Below are 22,686 nucleotides of genomic sequence, written 5' to 3'. Positions count from 1 at the left end.
AAAAAAAACATTTGAATTGATTTTTGATTTATTACGTGATCTCGAAAATCTTATTCAAACCTATTTTTCTAATTTTTAGTACCAAATACAGTATTAAAAAAACTTTTTAATTCATCTTTTCAAGCAAAAAAAAAACACATTTTAATTTTTTTTTGGAGCAAAAAAAAACATTTTAATTATTATTTGCTTTTATTTGTAACCTCAAAATGAAAATCTTATTAAAAATATTTTTTTAACTTTTAATCCCAAATACCAAATTGAAAAAAAAAACAAATTTAATACCAAATACCGTTTTGAAAAATTACAAAAATTTAATCCAAAATACGGGATTGAAAAAAATTGTAATCCTGAAAAACCGGATTAAATTCATTTTCGATTTTTATCAATTTATAATTTGGATTTTCGTATTAAAAATTAAATTTTTAATTCAAATTTTTGCTTAAATAATCGCTACCCTACCTGTTATTAATCAGGCTTTTACGTGACGACTGATACGTTCTCTGGTAACGATTCGCCCCTGCATTATTTCAAAAACATTTTAGTCTTTTTAAAATAATAAATATTGCAGCCTGAAAGTATGCATCACCAAATGTGAGCTCAGCAGCCATCTGTCTAATTGACCATATATACACTTATGTGTATAATTTATTAGCAACTAGAATTATATTTCCAATTAATATGAAAAATACCCAAAGGGGTTATGTCCACTTCTGATTAAAAAAAAAATATTTTTGTGTATTTGGAGTGTACATAAATTTGAGAATATTATTGTTTCGGCAAATAATTTTAGAGATTTGAGAGTATGTATTTGTAAAAATGTTTTAATTTAGTTTAATCGGTTCCCAAAACACATTTTTCGCTATTTTCGGAGTCGGTGAGGAAAATTTCTCCCAAACGGCTGGATCGATCGACCTTTAAATTTTCACACGACCTTCTTAGATATATTTTTTAAATGATCAATTGTATACGATTTTTGATAATAATTCCCATTTTTAAGTGAAGTGTAAATTTTAAAAACAAATATCGGTAATTTTTGGAAAAAATCAAATATTGACCAAGAGAACGGCTACGGTATCAAGCGAAAATTTTTTTTTTCAGAAGTATCGCCGATTATTTATTTAAATTAAATGTTGTAAATGTACACTATTTTTAAGATGTTTAGTAAAACACTACTCAATTTTCTTTTTTCTCTCAAATACTTTAGTATATTTCATAAATGTGATAATTTTAAATAATTTGTAATTGTTTGTATGTTTTAGTTTTCTAAAAATGTTACAAGTTGCGTATTTAATTTTTTTTATTCATTATACATACATATGTATGTACATATATACTTGTTTGTGTGATCTTTGCTATAATCGATTTCCAAAAATTTTATGAAGACTTTTTAGACATTAGCTAAACGCTTTATACATATGCTGCACTACGGTTTTTTATTTTACCACTTTTTGTTTTTGTAATTCATTTTATGTAAATTTACGCTTCTCATGTTAAAAATTTGTTTGTTTATTTTTTTCCTTTTTTTATGTTTTTTATGCGCTACTACAAAATGAATGCAGTGTATTGACTCGAAAAATATTGTCATGCGCCTATGACGGTATTAAATAGCAGATTCAATACGCATAGATTTTTACGTGATCGAATTATGCGTTTGGTACAGTGCCTGCTAAAAAAATTTACATATACACATACATATTTGTAATTGTTTTCTTTTCAATTTAAGTCGTTTAAATTGTCTATGTTTATATATGTGTATACGCATATAATAATTCAATACTTTATGCATAACACTTTAATATAATACTACTCGATTTTATGTCATTAAAAGTGCTTATATTGCCACGCATGCGCACAGTGTGACCAAATGCTCAAAAACAATGCATCTGTAAGGAGTGAGTTGCCAGCAACAGTCTCAATCAATGATTTTTTTGTTTTTAAAATTACTAATAATTTTTTGCTAGTTGCAAATGTTATGTGGTTTCATAACGTCCATTTGGCTGTGCATACGTGTGTAACGGCGCATGTGCTTGCGTGCGCATTTTTCCTAAATCTAAATCAGCAGCAAATTGTCAGGTGCTCGTGTATAATAAATACGAGTTGATTTTTTCCGTTGAATATGTTTTCATGCAAAACTTTTAATTTATTAAACAATGTCAGAATGTATGTATGAAATTTCCCAGATTTCTTTCTTTTTCGAGCAACAATTTTTACAAAATTTTTTTAAATTAAATATTATATATTTTGTAACTGCGAAATATGCTATTTGTAATTTTTCTAATATCCAACCGATTCATTAGCGCATTTAAATTTGAACTCATCAACTACAATATTAATATTTCAAAAACCGTAAGCATTGGGGACCATTGGCTAGAAGTTGAACTGTAAAATAGTAAACGACAAGTGCTTAATAATTATTAAGTACCAGAAGCTTTCTTGACGGTTTTGTAAACATTTAACAGAAATAGAAATTTTTTAAAATTTTAATTTCTAGAATTTTTTTATGTTTGAATAAAACAATTTTTTGCAAATTTATTTTCAATTATGTAAATATTTTAGAACAAATTTAAATTCTTGTTTTGATTTTAAAAAAATGTACAGCAAATAAAATTAATTTAAAAGTCATGAAAATGATTTTAACCAAGAAAAAACAACAACTACGGCTGCATCAAGGCTATAATACCCTTCACAAATCAAATTAATTTGATTTTGTTCGATCAGTTTGTATGGCAACTCTATGCTACAGTGGTCCGATATGAACAATATGTTGGGAGATTGTAACGCTGCCTTGGAAAATAATTCATGTAAATTTTCGTGAAGAAATCTTCTCAAATAAAAAAGTTTTCCATACAAGAACTTGATTTGCTCAGATCAGTTTGTATGGCAACTGTATGCTACAGTGGTCCGATCTAAACAATATGTTGGGAGTTTGTAACGTTGCCTTGGACAATAATTCATGTAAATTTTCGTAAAGAAACCTTCTCAAATACAAAAGTTTTCCATACAAGAACTTGATTTGCACGGATCAGTTTGTTTGACAGATATACGCTCTAGTAGTCCGATATCAGACGTTTCAACAAATGAGCAGCTTTTTGGGAAGAAAATGATGTGTACGAAATTTTAAATCGATAACTCAAAAACTGAGGGATTGGTTCGCGTATATACAAACAGAAACTGTCATCGTCAGTACACTGTTACCTGCAGACAGACAGACATGGTTAAATCCGCAAAGCCTATATATTTTAGCTAAATATAAGCTGTTCAGGGTATAACAATATTATTGGATTAAAGATTTTCTTTAACAAAACAAAAATTAAAAAAAAAAAAAACATTTTTCTATTAATATTTTCATGTTGAGGATTAAAAGTAATTTCTTTTACTTAAAATTTTCTTTTTCGAAATTTCACTTCATTTGAAAACCATCAATCGGATTTAAAATTATGTTTAACAAAAGAAAAATTAAAAAAAAGTTTTCTATTAATATTTTCATGTTTAGAATTATAAATTGATTTACTTCATTTGAAAATCGTCAACAAGTTGTAAAACATTGCTCTGTATTATGTTTGTTTTTTTTTATAATTAATAAAAAAAATTAAATTATTAAAAAAAAATAAATTATTGTTCAAGTACGAAATTTCAGTTTAAAATTTCCTTATTTAAAATAACAATTTAATAATTAAAAAAAAAACTTAAATTACTTTATGAATGATGCAGTAAATCAAAATATTGATTTTAAACTAGTGAACTAGCGTGTGAATGACTAACTGTTTAAATACGCTAAAAGTAGCGTGTTTTATTTTAAACTGGAAACCTCTAATCCTAGAAACTTACTTGAATATTTTTAAGATACGCACTTTTTCCTAAAAATTAATTTGAAGCTGCTTTGTTTTTTCATTGCTGTTGTTGTTGGTGGCTTCCGCGCTTTGCAAATATGTTATACCGCTTATCGGCAGAAATATATGTCAGAGATCGGTTGAGACTTCTCAAATGGGTATAGAACATTTTTTTGAAATCGTACTATGAAGATCGTATTATATATGTATGTATATTGATTGCCGATATCCGACAGACAAAGATAATCGAGCACGAACCAAAACTCTGCGCTGTTTTATACTATTAAAATTGCAAATAATATTTTGAAATTTCTATAGTAAAATTGCTAAATTATAGCTTTTTTAAAGTTCTGCAAAAATCATATTTTTTCAAATTCATATTTCTTTTCAAAATTCTGAAAAATTCATATTTTTTCAAAGTTCTGAAAGTTTCATATTTTTGAAGAAATATCTGATTTTGTTTTGGGAGGCCTTACTCTTCAGTGGAAGTTACAGAAAATGTTGTTGATCATATTTTTTCGCAACAAATTTTTGAAGAAACATCTAACTAATTTAAAAATCCACTATTTAAGCAAATTGCTTATAGTACCAAATGCTAAAGTGCTAAAACGCCATTATGATTTAACAGAAAATGTTAAGTAAACAATGATGTCGCATGAGCCAAAGAAAAAAATATTAAATAAGACATTGCATTTTTTTTGTAATAATATTTTAAATTTTTATTTTAAAAATTAGCTTAAATCCTCTTTTCAAAAGATTTAAATTTTCTTTTTTTTTTGTTGTTTTCTTTTGTATTTACTTTTCATTTGATGATTTTTGTTCTTCAAAGTTTTTTTGTTATCATATTCTTTTAACTTCACCTCTTTTTTACCATTTTTTCAATTTTTTTCTTGTTGTTTGTTTTTTTGTAAACATTTTCATCTTTTATAAAGTATCATATATGTATAGTTGGGGGGGGGGAGTTTTTCCATTTTTCTTTAATTGCAAAATGTATGTTTTTATGTTCAATGAATGAATACAAAATGGAAAAACTAAAAAATAGACCTAGAGAAATTAGGCAATCGTAGTTGGGCGGCATATAATGCGCCCAAATAAAGTTTGTATAAATTTGTGTGAAGGGATAGTAGTAGGGGAGGGCAAGGAGGGGAAATGTAGCAACTTTTCTTTATGGGTAGCTCATTCAATAGTTGTATGTCTATATACTATGTATAATTGTGTAAGGAGGTATGAATGCGGTGACAGCACATTAGTTTCCGAGACTCATTTCTTGGATTCTTGGACTAAAATGTGTTATTTTCAACGTTTGCGGTCGCGCAGCTGCTGCAGAAACCGTAGAGGCATTTGTTGGCAGCAGTGGCAGCTGCATTTGCTTCCTTTCATGTTCCTTTTTAACGTTTTTGCTACAATTATAACTATTTGTTTGAAATAACTGCCGGCAAATGCTAAAAAAGTTGTGTATTAAATGCGAATTTTAAACTAAAGTAACATTTTTCGCCGCAAATCAATGTTTTTTGTAGTAATTTGCTATGTTGAATTGCGTTTTTTTTTTTTGGTGTTTACTGACGTCCTAGCGCAATTTAAGTATTCTCAAATCATAATTCTTTGCATTTTTGAATTTTCAGTAAATTTTTATGTACTATTTTTATATGATGTATGATTGTATGTTGTAGAATTGATATTGTTCGCTTTCTTTTCTCGTTTCGTAACTCATAAACAGTAAAAAAGTGAACATAGCAAATTCAAAAAAAAGGAACAACATATGGAAAAAAGTTGACAGGTAGTTTGCAAACGTTTGCAGTACTTCTTGTTCTTGTTCTAGTTGGGTTGGTAGTTTGATAAATTTTTCGCTGTTGTTGTTAGCTGTTAAAAGAGGTGGTACTGATGTTTTTGTTGCTGTTGTTGGCTGATGTAGCTTAGAAGTTATTCATATGTTTTTTTTATAACAAAAATTTCTTTTATACATTGGCTGCACAACATACAGCGATCAATTCAACTCCTTGTCTTCTAAGTACTTGTATTCAAAAGTAAATCCCTCCTTTTTGCGTTGACTCCATTTCTCGTAATCAAAATAGATGTACGTACCCTAGAGTAATTGGTAAAACTTTGAATTAGCATTTTCAAATAAATAAAAACCAAAAGTTCAAATACGAAATATTGTTGCAAATTATAATGTCATATCAAACTTCACTCGGACTGGTCCATTTACATAAACAGCGCGCGTCAACCGAATTGATAAAAAATTAAAAAAAAATTTAATAAAAAAAGAAATTTTAATTAAAAAAAAAAAAAAAAAAAAAAAAAAAAATAAAAAAGAAATAAAAAAAAATAAAAAAGAAATAAAAAAAAATAAAAAAAAAATTAAAAAAAAACTTAAAAAAAATTTTTTTTTAAATTAAAAAAAAATTAATTAAAAAAAAGTTTAATTAAAAAAAATTTCTCTATGTGTGTGTTTATGACGCGAAAATTTTGTCTGGTCATTTTCATCATTGGAAAAAACTTTACTTATGTACGTTTGGTTGAAGTTTTGTGTTTCCAATGGAATTACGGCTACAGAAGCGTTAAAAATGTTGCAGAAGTGTTTTGGGTAGATCTAATTTATCACCAACACAAGTACTTGAGTGGCATAAAACATTTAGTACAGGTCTTGAAGTTATCGAAAATTTGCCTCGTGCGAGTCGTTTAACCACCTTCTTTTAATGCTGATAATATCGAGCAAGTTAAAGAAACAGTGATTGGAAATCATTGTGTTGACACTAGAGAGTAAACAGAAGATCTCAACATTTCATAGGAATCAACTCAGCACATTTTGGTTAATGTTTTGGGTATGAAGCGTGGCAGTGCTATATTCGTACCAAAGGCTCTAAAGAGGTCGAGTAGAGTTGGAAATTTATGCAAAAAATGAGCCGTAACAAAAACACCAAAACTCGTTGGAGGCACTGTAGGCTATCGCAGCAGAAGCTTATAACCAGTGTATGGAAAAAATGGCTTAAGCGTTGACATGCTGGTATTAGCTGAGCATCCTATTTTGAAAGCGATAATAAAAAATTGTATTAAATACTATTTTTTTGGTCAGTCCGGGTCAAATTTGATCAGATGGCACTTCCAAGGAAATATTTTATATGCACACAAAAACATGTAACACACCTGTTCGTAATCATCGTTAATAATTTTTGGTTCCTCATGCCTTTGGAACCACATCATGTACTTTGTGTGAAATCGCCAGCTTTGCTTTTTCAATGCTTTCGCTGCTAAATATTGCGCCTTCGAACCTTCCATATAATAGAAAACAAAGAAGAGCGTTTCGGTTGAGAGTCGTTGATAAAATTCAACGGTATCGTAGAGTGGAAGCTGTTGCTGTTATAAGGAGTCAATTTTAATATAATTTAAAATAATATATAAATCCAATATTTAGACCCACCTGAGGATAATGCAGTGGTGTCGGCACTGGCGTTCGCGGCAGATATATATTTAATCTCTCCGAGTCGGCTGGTGTCGGGAGGTGATAGTAAGCGGCTTCCATCATTTTGAATTGTAATTGATGATCTTTATGTAGCGGTAATGTGCCCAGCGGTGCCACGCCAAGTAGCGGCGTTATATGCGCTTCATTTGTAGGTTGCTGTTGTTGCTGTTGCTGTTGCAGTGGCTTGCTACCAACTGGTGCATTAACACCGCTATTACCAGCGCCCGATTGACCGACCGCTGCATTCGTCATACCGCCTAAACCACTTTGCACTGCACTTCCGACTGGACCCGCACCCGCTGTTGCTGGTCCATTTGTTGCTGCCGCTGCTGCTGCAAAGGCTACCGCCGCTGCTGCTAAACCGCCGGATTGTTGTTGTTGCTGCTGTTGTTGTTGTTGTTGTTGGTTGGCAGTTGTATCGGTTGAGAAATGCTGTAAGACCTGTTGTGATTGTGGCGCTTGCTGTTGTTGTTGTTGCTGTTGCTGCTGCCTATTGTCAATCTGTTGTCCGGGTCCTTGCGTCAATGAATTGGTATCGATTACCGACCGATTAATAGCTTCCTGAGCCATTGTCTTCAATGAAATCGCATCCATCGAATTATTGTTATTGTTGTTGTTATTATTGTTATTAATATTGGGTGCGGACACAGGCATGCCATTCATATGCTTCGGCGACAGCAGGCCCGGCGAAACACGCGAGCCATTATTTGTTACGCCAATAACTTGTTGTTGCTGTTGTTGTTGCTGCTGCTGCTGCTGTGTTCCTATTACTTGCGACATACCGTTTGGAGAAATGCAGTTTACCAAATTATTACTGCCAACATTATTCACCACGACGCCGGCAGCGGCAGCGGCTGCGGCAACGGCTGCGCTTCCTTGTTGCACAGCGTTCGCTAAACTATTTGATGCGTTGTTATTGGAAGTGTTATTATGCGCTAAACAATAAGAACAACATATATTAAGTACTCGAAAATGTTCGCATGTATAAAAATATAGATAAACAAACCGTTTTGTAAATGTGAGGAATTCGTTTGAAGATTGGATAATTGTTGTTGTTGCTGATGCTGCGAATTGGTTGCTACCGTGGGAGCCGTCATCGCGTAAGATGTCGCCGGATGCACAGGTCCGTTCTCAAGATGTGCTAAAATAATATTTATTAAATGATAGATAAATACAAGAAAAAATATCAACTTCGGTCAGTTTGTATGGCAGCTTTATGCTATTTTTGAAAAATTTGTTCGGAGATTATATCGTTGCTTTGGGCAATAATCTATTGCACATTTCGAAAAGATATTGTCAAATAAAAAAGTTTTCCATACAGGAACTTGATTTTGATCGATCAATTTGTTTGGTAGCTATATATTAAAATAGTCCGATCTAAAATATTTTTTGAAGATTGCTCCGTTACCTGGCACAATAATACGTGCCAAATTCCGGAAAAATATCTTAGTCAAATACAAAAGTTTTCCATACAGGAACATGATTTTGATTGATCAATTTGTATGGCAGCTAAGGACTACAGTTGTCCGATCTGAACAATTTGCACAGGGATTGTAGCGTTGCGTTGGACAATAGTCCATGTTAAATTTCGTAAAGATATCTTGTAAATTAAAAAAGTTTACTATACAAGAACTTTTTTTATCGATCAGTTTGTATGGGAGCTATATGTTATAGTGGTCCGATATCGGCGGTTGCGACAAATTAGCACTTTCTTGGAGAGAAAAGGACGTGTGCAAAATTTCAGATCGATATCTCATAAAACGGAACTAGTTCGCATATATATACATATATAGACAGATGAACGTTACTAAATTATTTTATATTTTATAGGGTCTCCTATATTTCCTTACGGGAGTTACAAATTGCGTAGCAAACTTTATATACACTGTTCGGAGTATAAATATTAGTACAATTATTCCCACTTACATGTGTTGTTTTTCGCTACGGCCGCAAATGCAATTGTTGGCGTCGCTTGAATCACAGATTGGCCTTGAATGTTGTTGTTACTGTTGCTGCTACCATTGTTAGCCACCACTGCGGCTGCGACCGTTGTCGCACCACCACCAACCGTTGCCGTTGCATTTGTCGCATTCAAACTGGGCGCTGGCGCATGTTGTTGCAGCGCAGGACTATGACCGGCAGCCATGGCGGCGACGGTGGCGGCCAATGTGGGCGCACCACCAACTATGCTATTTGCTGTGCTGGTGACCGACGTTGGCGCTGCTTGACCACCCATAGATGCTGCGACTATTGCCGCTGCTGTAGGCTGTTGCTGTTGTTGTTGGTTATGATTCTTATTGGGCGTCGAACTAACTGCTTTATTTGAAGACGCTGCAAATATAATGAAATTCATTAATTGAATACTACTACTACATATTTGCAAGTATTAAAGTGAAACAAACTTTCTGATGTTGTACCGCTAGAAGATTTACCGGTGCTATTAGCTGCACGCACTGCCGTTGGTTTAACAGGTTGCTAAAGAGTAAAAGAAAAATACGTGTTATTTAATAAAATAATAAAGATATTAATTTGTGTATATATGTATACTCACTTTTGTTTTGCTAGTAGAATTACTCTCGTTTTTGTTCCTTTTATCGCTGGCTGTGGCATCTGTATTATTGGTCGCCGTTGCTGCGGCTGCCGCCGCCGCCGCTTCCGCTGCGTAATTCATGCTGTTGCTGTTATTACTTTGCTGCTGTTGTTGCTGCTGCGCCGTTGTCACCGCCGCTACCGTCGTAATAATTGTAGACGTCAATGTCGTATTCGCCGCCGCCGCCGCCGCCGTTGCCGCAGACTGTTGTTGCACCTGCTGCTGTTGTTGTGTACCCGTTGCTGGCGCTGGCGCTGGCGATTGCACAGGACTGCCACCCGATGTTATACTGCTTGGCGAACCGCTGGTCTCGTTGCTGTTATTGCTGTCGGTAGTGGCTGATGATGGAATACCAAGTGAAACACCTTTAGTAGAAAATTCAATTAACACCACAAAGCCGTCATTCATTCAACATCATTCAGACAACAATTTGTTGTTGATGTAGCACAGGATCCACAGCGTTTTAAACAAGTTTAACGAAATCATATCGATTTCGTTGGTTTATTATTAATATTATTATTTTTTGTGTGTATTTGATAATTGTTATTAATATATTATATTTAACATATGACATACAGTTATTCGTTAGATATGTTGTAGTAATATAAAAATGCACACAAATTGTCGCACAAATTCGGTTGCATTGCCAAAACATAATTTGTGTGTTTGTTGTGAGTTGTTAGATGGCCGATGGATGGACGTTGTTGTTCAACAAATCAAATCATTTTCATTCAACACATTTTACGGGATATTTTTTTTTGTTTTGTTTTTTGTGGATATTGTGGTTTTTAATCACATTGAGAACATAATTATTATTAAGCCGTTGATGTGGATGATATTCAGAGTAAAATATGAAAATAAAGGCAGAAACATATATATATGTATAAGTATACGTCTGCACAAAAACTTTCAAAGTGTAAATATGTATTAACAAATTTATTTAGCTATAATAAATCCTAATGCATATGCACATACAACGATAAAGCTCGTTTCTATGTGCGAAAACATGCTTTGCATGGCGCTACATTTCGTCATACCTAACACTATGCTTTTATATAACGGTATAATCATTCACACAAAAATCCTCCATGCACACAACTTACCTGTGCCAGATAGCTCCACATCATCCAAGCCAATAATGTCATCATAAAGAAACTCATTCTCTTCGAAATTCGGCTCTTGTGAGGATTCAATGTAATATTCGACATCATCCTTAATTTTGTTTACCTGTGCAATATGTACATATGGCAAAAAATAATACTTTAATTAATTTTTGTATCAAATAATTTTTACTAACTTGTTCTGCTTCAACACCGTCATTGTCCAGTAATCTTAACACTGTTTCCAGTTTCATAACATGGAATTTATTACGATCCAATTTGGCGCGAAACTCATCCATTCGATCTTGTTTGTCGCGGTCGAGGCGTTTCTTTTTTGCCGCCAATAACGATTCAATCTCACTTTCATATTGGTCTATTTGCAGTTGCAATGAACTAATAGACGATGTTAACCAGTTGCGCGCCTCATCTTTCTTACGTTGAGCTGGATCTGTTTTTTGTGCAGCGCCAAGTCCCTCTTTTGAATACGCTTTCGTTTTTGTTTCACGTTCTACAATTTTGAAACGTTCCATTTGCTAATGTCAAGGTAGAAAAATTATACAAATTTTTTAATTAATTTAAAAAATATATATTTTTTTAGAAATTTCATTATTTCGGGTTTGCGTTCTACGTGTTCTACCAATTCGGTTATCTTTTGACAGTTTAGCTCTTTTTAACCTTTTTAAATAAATATTTTATTTTTTATACGTACTCATTAAAGCTTTTAATTTGAATGAATTTTGATTTTTAAACTTAATTTTTAATCCCAAAATCGAATTAAAAATTTGTTTAAAAATTAAAAATGTTAATTAAAAGTTTAATTTTTCATCTAAAATATTTTAATTAAAGAATTCGCGACTCTGGTTATAACAATATGTAAAGTTATGCTTACCGTTTCAATGAGACGCCTATTCTCCAGCAGCTGGCTTTTATCTTTAATCTCTCCAGATGCAATCCATGATTTAATTTGATCACGAAGCCTTTGTAACTTCTTGATTTCTTTTTTAAGATCTGCTTCATACTTTTCCTTAAAATAAATTATATACTTGTAATGACTGTAACAAATGTTTATTAATTAATATCAGAAAATTTTTTCCCAGCTACAAAACAATTTATAAATGTGGAGTATTCATTAAACGAAAAAAACACACATACAGTTTTGTTCTGCAAAATTAAATTCATTTAAAGCTTAGGTACTAAAACAAGTTAAGTCTACGAATTTAAAAATACTGAACCTCTACAAAATTAAGTATTAACCTAAGCATATAAAACTGCTTTATAAGTGCATTGAAAATTACAAGCGGCATACCTTCTGATTACTGTTTGTAGCATTATGCACTTTTTTCCATATATCCTCGAATGTTTCCACCCCTTCCGCAACTTTTTTCAGACATCTGTCTATTTCACCTGAAAAACAAATTACAATAATTTAAGTAATAAGAGATATCTATAGCAAATTAAAATAACCAATATTTATTTCAACAAAAATTTAATCAAAATATTGTAGAGAGTTTATGTATGGCATGTTATCTACAGTGCGCACATTATTGTGGTAGAGTAGCGGTTTACATTGCCCACCGGTCACGTATGCTTCCAGAGTCAAGGGTTGAATGAGCAGAAATAAAAATATACGAGTGCGCACGTGAGACGGGTAGCTAACTACTCGTTTGTTTATATGCCCAGTGGGGTCGGTTGGGTGGCGAGTGGGTGGTTAAATTGTATCAACACTGTTGTCAACTTTGCAGTGAATACGTGTTTCTTTATTTTGAGTTGTCCATCGGCTCGCAATGGAGTAATTACTTGTTCAGAAATGCAGCATTGATTGCTGCATATACTACAAGTGCTGATTAATGGAAAAATAGGTATGTCCGATATAATATATGTATATTCTTTTGTATTAACAAACAGGAGCAAATTTAATTTCGCGAATATTTCATTGAAATTTTTACGTAAGTAAAACAATTTATGTATTTTTTTATAATTAGGCAAATATTATTAGATATTCTGCTGATAGGGAAAAACCCTTGCAATATTTAAAGCGAATTATCACATTTCAATCCGTGCGCATGCACTAAGTATTCATTCAACGAATATACATACATACTTACGTATGCATGTATGTGTATACCATCATATGTAATATTAATGTCATGGCACATTCATTGCAATGACCCAATTTTTCCAACAATTTAAAATATGATAAAAACACAAACTTTCCATAGAAATAATGAAACTTTTGTTTGCCAATATCTTTTATAAGAAATAGAGATAATTATTATTTCTGTTTTCACTGCATCCAGCAAACGGATTATAAAACCACAAAAAAAAAATCATAAGAAAAGACAACAAACAAAAAAATGCCATTATAACAAACGGACCTTTAAAATATAAACAAAATAAATATGATCTACCAAAATGCCTTCAACGAACTTACTTTTTATAGTAATTCATATACATATGTATGTAAATATGTGTATATTCATCAACTTACGAAGACTACGTTATAATCGGCGTTATTAATTCTTACATTAAAAAATTAACATTCATTAATGCTATTATTTAAGGAAATGTAGTTCTCTCCACTGTTCAGCCCATAGATTCAAATGAAGTCAAGTAGATTCAAATGTTCTGACCACAAAAGTTGTAATTCCAAAAAAAACAATATCTAATACATGAAATACATATTTAACATAGGGGAGGCTCTTGTACATTATTATATGATATCCTCGAAGGAATCAAAAGCCAAAGCTATTCACTGTTTGAATATTTTACTCTGTATTAGATAATATTGAATATATTGCAGTGAAACTGAGTTTGCATTGCAAGTGTCATAGCCTTATGTTATATTTTATTTTTGATGTTAGTATCATTCACGATTCTTAATTTTACCTTTATATTCAGTTAAAATTATTTCTCAAAATTTATATATTTCATTTAACATAAAGCGATAAAAAAAATGTCAGTTGCAGGAAACCGTTAGGAATAAACAGCACAAAATGCTTTTTCTTGCGGTTGAGGGAAATTGATTATCAACACATAATGTAGTATACGAGAATATACTCTTGATCATTTTGGAGAGAACTTGTTATTTGAACACTATTGAATACTCAAAACGTATATGAATTTTAAACAAAAATCTTTTTTAATTTTCGCCTAGCTTTCATCTATATGTGAGCCTAAAATGCACTGTAATATTTCAAGACTTTTCATAATAGATATGCTAAGAAAATCAGCTGATACTCATATTTACATGTTAATACCTCGTAACTGATAGTGATGATTGCTCACCTTGCAACTTTCTCGTCGCAGCCATGGCTATGTGTGTGTTTGTATTCGACGATGCAAATGCTCAGACATAGTCCAATAGAACCCAAATTATGTTAAGCTACGGATAAACTTCCCAGTTGAAACACACAGTAATGTGAAGTATGTTATGATTGTTTCCTTTTAAATGATTATCTTCCAATAAGTCGCATGTGATTAACAACTGGATAAGCCGATTTTTCTTAGCCACAGTTTTAATGTTGTATTCGCTGGAGCTTTTGGAATGGAATTGACCGCATAAGATGTTGAGAATGAAGTTACTATCTGCGATGCTATTACAGCGATTCCACAACGGTAGTACTGCAATTAATGCAGTTTTCTAATCGTACCCATAAGAAGATTAATAATTATGAATTTATGAACGAATGTATCACTTAACGTACGATGCTTTAAAAGGGATGGAGGCTTTGACAGATTGATTGGCAGCAGTATATGAAACGAGTGAATACCGTCGTTCTCCCCTTCTTCCGATTGGCGTTCCAATAACACAAGTGAAAATCCAGTACCGTTAATAAAAGTGTTTCACACTATACTAAGGATAAAAAATAAGCACGTTGTGGGCTAACTTAATATTGTTTGCAATGCGTTTATTTCCAAACACTTGCAAATGATAATTTCTTTTCGGCTGGCGGAAAACGCAACGGCAAGAGCAACGCAAAAGGGAAAACGAAACTTTTTCCTACTCGTCGCCTTCGCAATTTTTTCTTTTCTGCTTTTAAGAGCTGCTTCTTCAACTTTTTTTCGCTTTTTCTGTTGCTCCAGTTTTAAGCTGTTTTTACACAATTTTCAGTTAGCGCGTTTGCCAATTCGATTTTGTCTGCTTGGAAATGTTTTTGATGACGGAATTTTAGCTAATTGTAAGAAATAACTAAATTTTTGTCGCGATTTTCTGCTCGCTGGCGCTGTCAATTGTTTCGATTTTTCTTCTTCTTCCAGTGCTTTTTGTCTAATTTCCAAGATGGCGATTTCTCGCCTTTTTTCGTACACAGGGCTGCATCAATTAATATTAGGTATTTTATAAAATTTTTCAATAGTTCATCTGAATGCTTGATTTATTATGATTTCATTTTAATATTAACATCGTACTGCATTACACACTAACATAACAATGACGTGTATAAACAATTATTTCAATAGTTGATTATTTTCAAATGTAAACTTACACTTTTGCAAAAAAAAAACAAATAAAATTATTTATATACGAAATATCAAATATCATAATTTCTTTCAGTACACAATATGCTATTTTATTTCTAATAACACTAATAATATGACGCATCAAAGCAAGATATAAATTGCCCGTTTCAAAATTTTATTTTTGAAAAAATGCAACTATGCTCTGAACTGTTACCAAATTTTTGTCTTTACGCTATAAACAGAAATGTCAAATTTGGTCTGTAGGAGGTAATTTTCATCAGTTAACTTATTGGATTTTGTGTCATATGTAATTTATTAATAAAGTTAATAATAATGGACTTGTACGATGATATTGACACAAAACCGCGGGCCAGCCAAATTGACGGCTGGTCGTCGGGTATCAAAATGTTGCAAACACAATTGGCCATTAAGAAGGCACAAGGACCAAAAGAGCCACCCAAAAAACCGGTAAGCTTTCCATTTCTATATAGTGCCCATTTTTAATATTATTAAAAATTAATAACATCAAGCAGCTGATGACACCAGTGGTCAACTTGCGAGCAAAGAAAGTTGCAGCAGAAGCAGAAGCGCACCATTTGAACATCACAAAAATAGAAACACCTCTAATGACACCTAAACCAGTTATTACTGCCAAACCTTTAGAGCCAGTAATTGAAAATGCAAAATCAGATGATTGCTGGGATTTTGTAGATGAATATGACCCGGCATGGCCGAATGAGTATGAAAAATTAAAGGACAAAAATCAAAATAAAGAGAAAGATCATAAAGGAGGTGGTGGTACAGGCAGTGGCCGAAGTAGTGAACGGAAACGTGGCCGCGGCCGAAATAGCGCACGAGACTCATCACCGCCAGTTAAGTTTTCCGGTTTTGGTCAACGTCAAACTGAAGAAGAGAATTACAGTCCACCCCCTCAAGGATCCGTGTCCAGTAAAGGCGGTGCTGCAATTGCGCCACCACCTTCGCTGCAAGAAATTTCTATAAACAACGAAAACGGTGATGGCTCCTCAAACGTAACCATACCCTACTCCGCAAGCTCTGTTGCTGCAAAAATTATGGCAAAATACGGCTTTAAAGATGGTCAGGGACTGGGCAAACAGGAGCAGGGTATGTCCATGGCCTTGCAGGTGGAAAAGACTTCAAAGCGTGGTGGTCGCATAATACATGAAAAGGATGTGTTTTTGCCACCACCACTAGCCCCTAACAGTCCACCTGCAAGCATGGCACCACCAGCAACACCAGCCCCAAATACGCCCTCCCTAACATTAGCACAAGCCGTTGATGAAGTCGCACCGTCTGAACCTAGCATTACAGAAATCATGAAAGAGCCCAGTAAAGTGGTTTTGTTACGGGTAATTTCTATGCAATTTTCTAAGAAAATAGTTTTAATTTCTCTCTTTATTGTAGAATATGGTCGGTCCAGGAGATGTTGATGAAGATTTGGAACCTGAAGTTAAAGACGAATGCAATACTAAATACGGCGATGTAGCAAATGTTATAATACACGAGGCATTTGGCACGACACCAGAAGAAGCAGTGAAGATATTCGTCGAATTTAAACGAATCGAAAGCGCCATTAAAGGTAAAACATAATATTATATTAAGTAAATTCTTTATTACTAAACACATACCTAAAATATAAAATCTCGTTTAACAGCGGTTGTTGATTTGAATGGACGTTTCTTTGGTGGACGTCAAGTGCGCGCTGGTTTCTATAATTTCGACAAATTCAAAAGTTTTCAATTACATTAAACTGATTAAGCATCTATTAAATATTATTATTAGGGTTTATTTGTAAAATTATACAGCAAATTAAATAATAACAACCATTACACTTTTAATAATTGGGATTCATTTAAGTTCAAAACTATAGTAAATAATTTTTAGGGTGGTATAAGTTGTTGCGCATTCTTGTGTTTCCAGAGCATTTTACTAGTTAATATGTATGTGTAATTCTAATTTGTAACATTGTCTACATTTTCATTTTCTATTTAGTCTTCATTTGTTTAGTTTAATTCTTTAATTTTATAAATTGGGTGTCTTTATCTGGAGGTCGGATATTGCCTGATCGGGATCACAAGTAAATGAAATCGTAATGGCATATCTAGTACATACAAAAAATAAATAGAAAAAGGATTTAAAAAGTGATTACAAGACAAAAATACCAGAAAATACCTTTCTCCTTCGGTAACTTGTTCAACGTGATGTAAATTTTCAGCACCCGAAGTAAATGCGCTAACTCGAGCTTTTTTCGGTTCAATGGCTGACTTGGTCAGATTTCCATTGCTGCCATCAATGAAAATGAAACGACCTCCTTTATAATCTTTTTTATATGTGTTCAAATAAAGTAAAGATGTATAGTGAAAAGATTCATAAGTATCCTGCAAAAAAAAAAAAAAAGAGCAAAATGGATATCTCATCACTTTCTTATTTTTCATACACTTATTAAATTGCCTTATCTATATGTTCATGCCAATATTCATCATTCATTGTTCTAGCGGTTGCGTTTGTCAGTCGTGAAAAAAACGTGGGATCCGTTAGATAAAGACTTTCGGCAGGTATTCCAAATTGCTCGGCTATAGCTTTTTTAATTTTGTTTTTGACAGTCTAAAAAATATTTACGTTAATTTCGTATTAAGAGTTATAGTAAATATTTACATTATACACCGTTAAATGGTGCTCTTGTATTTCGGCTACTACTTTTGGCACACGGTACGCATTAACAAATTGTTCTTTATATGAAAGAGCCCCAGTGTGTAAGTTTAAAATGGAAGCACCTCCAGATGAGCCCGCCATAGACAATATGGTACGAGCCAGATTTAAAAGCTTATCAACTTCATCTTCCTCTACCAGCTGATCACTGACAAAGCGACCACACTTCTTTGGTACGCAGTTCGGATATCGACGTATCTCCGCTTTGTAGCTTTTTGAACATTCAAATTTCTGTATCCGTAATGGCAGTTTCTCTTTAATTAAGGCAAATTTTGTTTCATTGCTGTTACGTTGCTGCGAATAAAAATAAACAACAATCATCACAGAGGCAGCTATCACTGCCCGAGTCCATAAACGATGTGTTGAAGCCTGAGTCGCATGCTGCAATTCGTCACTAATATTTGCTCTAATGTTGTTCAAAGTGAAAAATCAATAAATATTTTAATATACTAACGAATTAAATAAAAACTTACAGTTTACTCTGAAGACTTGTAGTGCCTCCATTCGTGGTAGGGCTAACATTTTGATACAGCTTTTGCTTATTTCCATTGTTTCTCTGCCTCAAAGAACCTGTCGTCATTTTTATGGCAGTTTGGAGTGTTTTCAAGTGATATGCTATTCTAGTTATAAACTTAATAGACCGCATACGTGCGTGTGTAGTGTATGTTTAAATATGTAGTTTGTCCAGTGCCTGCACAACTGTAATAGTTTGAGTGATTTTAAAAAAATATGTAAACGAAATTATGAAAGAATATAGAGTGATTTTATTTTTTTAAACTGATTTTGAAGATTATAATTTTTAAGTATTAAAATTAAAGTTTGTTTTTGTTTCATAACTTTTATTAACGTATTTTACGCATACATATGTGTAGAATAATAGCTCTGGCCACCCTGTTGGTCATATGGAAAACAGCTGGCGATTAGAGCTTGTTCATTTGCTGTTCCCGACTCTTCTACTGATAAACAAAGTAAAAAATGTCGCGTTTCAGTGGAGCACTACAATTAACTGATCTGGACGATTTCATTACTCCTTCACAGGCAAGAATATTTAATTAACATTTCCTTATTTAAAAAAAAATCATGACAAATATAACAAACAACAGGAATGCGTCAAGCCAGTTCCCATAGAAAAGACCAAGTCGAAAACTGGTGCTAAAATTACCATACAGGGCGATGGTTATTATGAAGAAACTGAGGTATACATATGTACATAATTATTTTCTTTTATCTAAATATTTTTTATGCTACAGACTGGCAAGCAAAAACTGCAAAAAGTAGAAATAACACTACAGGATTGTCTCGCTTGCTCCGGTTGTATTACATCAGCCGAAGGTGTACTTATTACTCAACAAAGTCAAGAGGAACTATTAAGAGTGCTCCAGGAAAATAAAGCATTAAAAAGCCAAAATGCCAGCGAAGGAGTGCGTACTATTATTGTAACAATTTCACCACAGCCTGTAATTAGTTTAGCCCAACGTTACAACTTAAAGCCAGAGGAGGCCGCCAAACACTTAAGTGGATATTTTCGCTCGCTGGGTGCGGATTATGTGCTGAACACAAAAATTGCTGACGATCTAGCTTTGCTTGAGTGTCGTAATGAATTCGTTGAACGTTTTCATGATTCTAAAAGTGGGGACACTGCCGCCGTAACACCTCTGCCAATGCTTTCGTCTTCTTGCCCGGGTTGGGTTTGTTATGCAGAGAAAACGCATGGTAATTTCATTTTGCCTTATATTGCTACCACACGTTCGCCACAGCAAATAATGGGTGTGCTAGTGAAACAATGGTTAGCAAGAAAATTAGATTGTGCGGCAGAGCGAATATATCATGTAACAGTAATGCCATGTTATGACAAGAAGTTGGAAGCTTCACGCGAGGACTTCTACAATGATGCAAACAACTCGCGTGATGTGGATTGTGTTATTACGTCAAGTAAGTGAATCAAATACATAAATATTAGTAAAAATGCTTTGATTTACTTTATTTATGTACTTGTACTATGAAAACTACTTCATTTGGCCGATTTGAATGAAATTTCATTTATAAAGTTTTCAAAGTATTAAAAAAATGTGATTTTTTTCAGTTGAAATTGAGCAAATGCTTATAAGTGCTGATACGCCGTTGCATATATATACACCATCGGAAATTGACTGGCCATGGCACTCTGGGCGGCAGGAAGCTTCAGTGTGGGCGCACGAATTTTCCACTTCAGGAGGATTTGCAGATCACGTCTTTAAATACGCTGCTAAAGAACTCTTTGATAAAGATGTGGAAGTACTGGAGTATAAAAATTTGAGGTATGTTATTTAATTAATGTCACAGATTAGTGTATACATTAATTTTTGTTTGTTTTAAATGTCAGAAATCCAGATTTTCGTGAAATTACCTTACAACATGATGGTCAGGTAGTACTTAAATTTGCAATTGCTAATGGTTTTCGCAACATACAAAATTTGGTACAAAAACTTAAACGAGGAAAAGCGCCATACGATTTTGTCGAGGTCATGGCCTGTCCCTCTGGTAAGAATTATTTATTTAATATGCTGTTTTTAAATCATTTATAAATATTAATTTCATTTTAGGTTGTATTAATGGTGGTGCACAAGTGCGACCACCCACAGGCGTTCCCATACATGAATTGAATCAACAGTTAGAAGAACTTTACAAACAGTTGCCGAAATCTAGACCAGAAAATGAAGACACAAGGCAAATTTACAATAAGTTCTTCGATGGAGCACACACTGACAAAGCGAAAATGTTATTACACACCAGCTACCATGCAGTGGAAAAAATGAATACTGCACTTAATATTAAATGGTGAATACAAATATGTCGACATAAACGCTTAATCGTGGTATTGTATGTGGATTTACACTTTAAGAGGTATCTAAAGTAATAAAAAAATATATAAAATAATTTCTAAATATAAAAGTAACAGTTTATTAATATGCGTTAATTTTAGTTAACGCCTCATAAGATTTTATTTTAAATATCCCGGAGAAATGATATATACATATACATATAGGGGATATGTACAACCTTTTAAGTTTGTTTTCCGCGTGTAATGTTAATATATACTACTATGTTTGTTATCACAAGAACTAAGTGAGTAGGTGTGTGTATATATGCCAACCAAAGCTTATTTTTTTCCTTGGTAAGTTTCACGAATGTCATAGAAACTTCAATGAATTACTATCTTTGGCGCATGTGCAATAATTTATGTTTCGCTATTTACATATGCCCCCATATGACGAATTCAGAAAACATGATTGGAGTTGTTGTTGGTCTAATTGTTTTATTTCAATATGGTTAGGTGTCGACACAGTCAACGCATTTCTGATTCACAGTTACACTGCTACCTTGGTGATAATGGTGACAGGAATTTTGTCCAAAACCACGTAAGCAAGTTAATAATTTCATTATTGGTAGCAGTTTAAGGAAGTCTTATTCATACACACATGTGTACATATGCTAAATCTAAATCAAAGTATATACATATATTTATGTAGATTTATCAATAATTGAAAGACATATATAATAGTGAGCATTAAAAAAGTAAATACAAAAGTTAATTCCCATATCCCATGTAATGGGAAAAATAAATAATTTCACCTCTGCCCTAAAACTTATTCATTGTATGTGGTGATTGTGTAGCAGCAATAACTGTCGGCTTTCTAATGGGATGTGGCCGTTGAAAGGGGTGAAGAAGTTTGACAGTAAGAAGGTCAAGATTATTCACATACACTTGCAGGACGACTAAATTGATGCAGACGTTTAGTGAATATTTCATATGTGCGGCGAAAGTGTAAGGTTAAGTTAATGTGAGGATATTTCGAAGAAAATTTATTAAAAATAAAAAAAAACGTACAAGGATGCCAAACTAACGGGAAATATAAACTTAGCATCTGGGAATTTATGTGTGCTGCCTCCTAAAAGTAGGCTATACGAAATTGCAACAACTCAGCGGAAAATCGAAATTACCTGGAAATCGAATGATTGCCTAATAATTGATTTACAAAAGGAAAAACGATACAGGTTTTGCTATAAACGTAAATAAACGTAGCTTCAATTCCAAAACACGCGTATATAATTAAAATCAATAAAAAATCGTTTCAAAGTTACTAATTTTGAATAAAAATATTTAAAAAAATCCCAAAGCTAAAAGTTCAAGTACGTAAATATATTTGTACTTAAAAACTAAATGAGGATATAACTAAAGCGTACGTTTTTACTAATATTTCTATCAATAAATTGCAAATTAATTTCATGTATGTATAGTACATAAAATATAAATACATATGTATGTACATAAACGTTTTTTATGTCAAAAATAAAACTTTTAATTTCCAAACTTTCTTTTTTTTTGTTCCTTTCAGTACTTATTGTAAAATATATATTGCAACTGAAAAATAAATTACGGAAAATTGTGGTCTCTTGCCAAAAAGAAAATTCCAAACAATTTAACAACCGAATTACAGTCAACATAAAAGTTATTAGAAATTCATCTATTTAAGAATC

The 22,686-nt window shown here is 32.8% G+C and overlaps 4 protein-coding genes across 8 annotated transcripts; 2 read left to right on the top strand and 2 right to left on the bottom strand.

Moving 5' to 3' along the window:
* Positions 1-1,372: 1,372 nt before the first annotated feature.
* On the bottom strand, positions 1,373-15,238 carry LOC126754225 (CCR4-NOT transcription complex subunit 3). 5 transcript variants are annotated; one of them, XM_050466193.1, is made up of 13 exons: positions 14,685-15,238; positions 14,266-14,620; positions 12,287-12,384; positions 11,870-12,004; positions 11,178-11,513; positions 10,984-11,107; positions 9,842-10,245; positions 9,693-9,765; positions 9,217-9,621; positions 8,297-8,431; positions 7,249-8,225; positions 6,975-7,184; positions 1,373-5,913 (listed from the first exon to the last, which is right to left on the bottom strand). In XM_050466193.1, exons 2-13 carry the CDS (start codon positions 14,288-14,290, stop codon positions 5,815-5,817), a joined length of 3,021 nt encoding a protein of 1,006 aa, XP_050322150.1. In that variant the 5' UTR covers positions 14,291-14,620; positions 14,685-15,238; the 3' UTR covers positions 1,373-5,814. The 5 variants fall into 5 exon arrangements, with proteins under 5 accessions (XP_050322150.1, XP_050322151.1, XP_050322155.1 ...); XM_050466194.1 differs by having other exon boundaries at positions 6,975-7,178; XM_050466198.1 differs by having other exon boundaries at positions 9,723-9,765.
* A 437-nt stretch (positions 15,239-15,675) lies between these two features.
* Positions 15,676-17,300, top strand: LOC126754170 (splicing factor 45). The gene is made up of 4 exons (XM_050466124.1): positions 15,676-15,906; positions 15,972-16,808; positions 16,864-17,038; positions 17,114-17,300. The coding sequence occupies exons 1-4, from the start codon at positions 15,772-15,774 to the stop codon at positions 17,206-17,208; spliced, it is 1,242 nt and encodes a 413-aa protein (XP_050322081.1). The 5' UTR covers positions 15,676-15,771; the 3' UTR covers positions 17,209-17,300.
* On the bottom strand, positions 17,225-18,838 carry LOC126754173 (2-oxoglutarate and iron-dependent oxygenase domain-containing protein 3-like). The gene is made up of 5 exons (XM_050466126.1): positions 18,642-18,838; positions 18,115-18,574; positions 17,911-18,063; positions 17,632-17,837; positions 17,225-17,560 (listed from the first exon to the last, which is right to left on the bottom strand). The coding sequence occupies exons 1-5, from the start codon at positions 18,812-18,814 to the stop codon at positions 17,482-17,484; spliced, it is 1,071 nt and encodes a 356-aa protein (XP_050322083.1). The 5' UTR covers positions 18,815-18,838; the 3' UTR covers positions 17,225-17,481.
* Positions 18,839-19,047: 209 nt separating this feature from the next.
* LOC126754169 (probable cytosolic Fe-S cluster assembly factor GI11683) lies at positions 19,048-22,617 on the top strand. The gene is made up of 7 exons (XM_050466123.1): positions 19,048-19,206; positions 19,272-19,364; positions 19,419-20,100; positions 20,252-20,465; positions 20,531-20,688; positions 20,751-21,051; positions 22,545-22,617. The coding sequence occupies exons 1-6, from the start codon at positions 19,144-19,146 to the stop codon at positions 20,987-20,989; spliced, it is 1,449 nt and encodes a 482-aa protein (XP_050322080.1). The 5' UTR covers positions 19,048-19,143; the 3' UTR covers positions 20,990-21,051; positions 22,545-22,617.
* Positions 22,618-22,686: the final 69 nt, after the last annotated feature.

The sequence above is a fragment of the Bactrocera neohumeralis genome, chromosome 3 (genome assembly GCF_024586455.1).
Source record: "Bactrocera neohumeralis isolate Rockhampton chromosome 3, APGP_CSIRO_Bneo_wtdbg2-racon-allhic-juicebox.fasta_v2, whole genome shotgun sequence".
Taxonomy (NCBI): domain Eukaryota; kingdom Metazoa; phylum Arthropoda; class Insecta; order Diptera; family Tephritidae; genus Bactrocera; species Bactrocera neohumeralis.
Note: the sequence above shows the minus strand (reverse complement) of the source record. Positions and strands in the feature narration are given on the sequence as shown.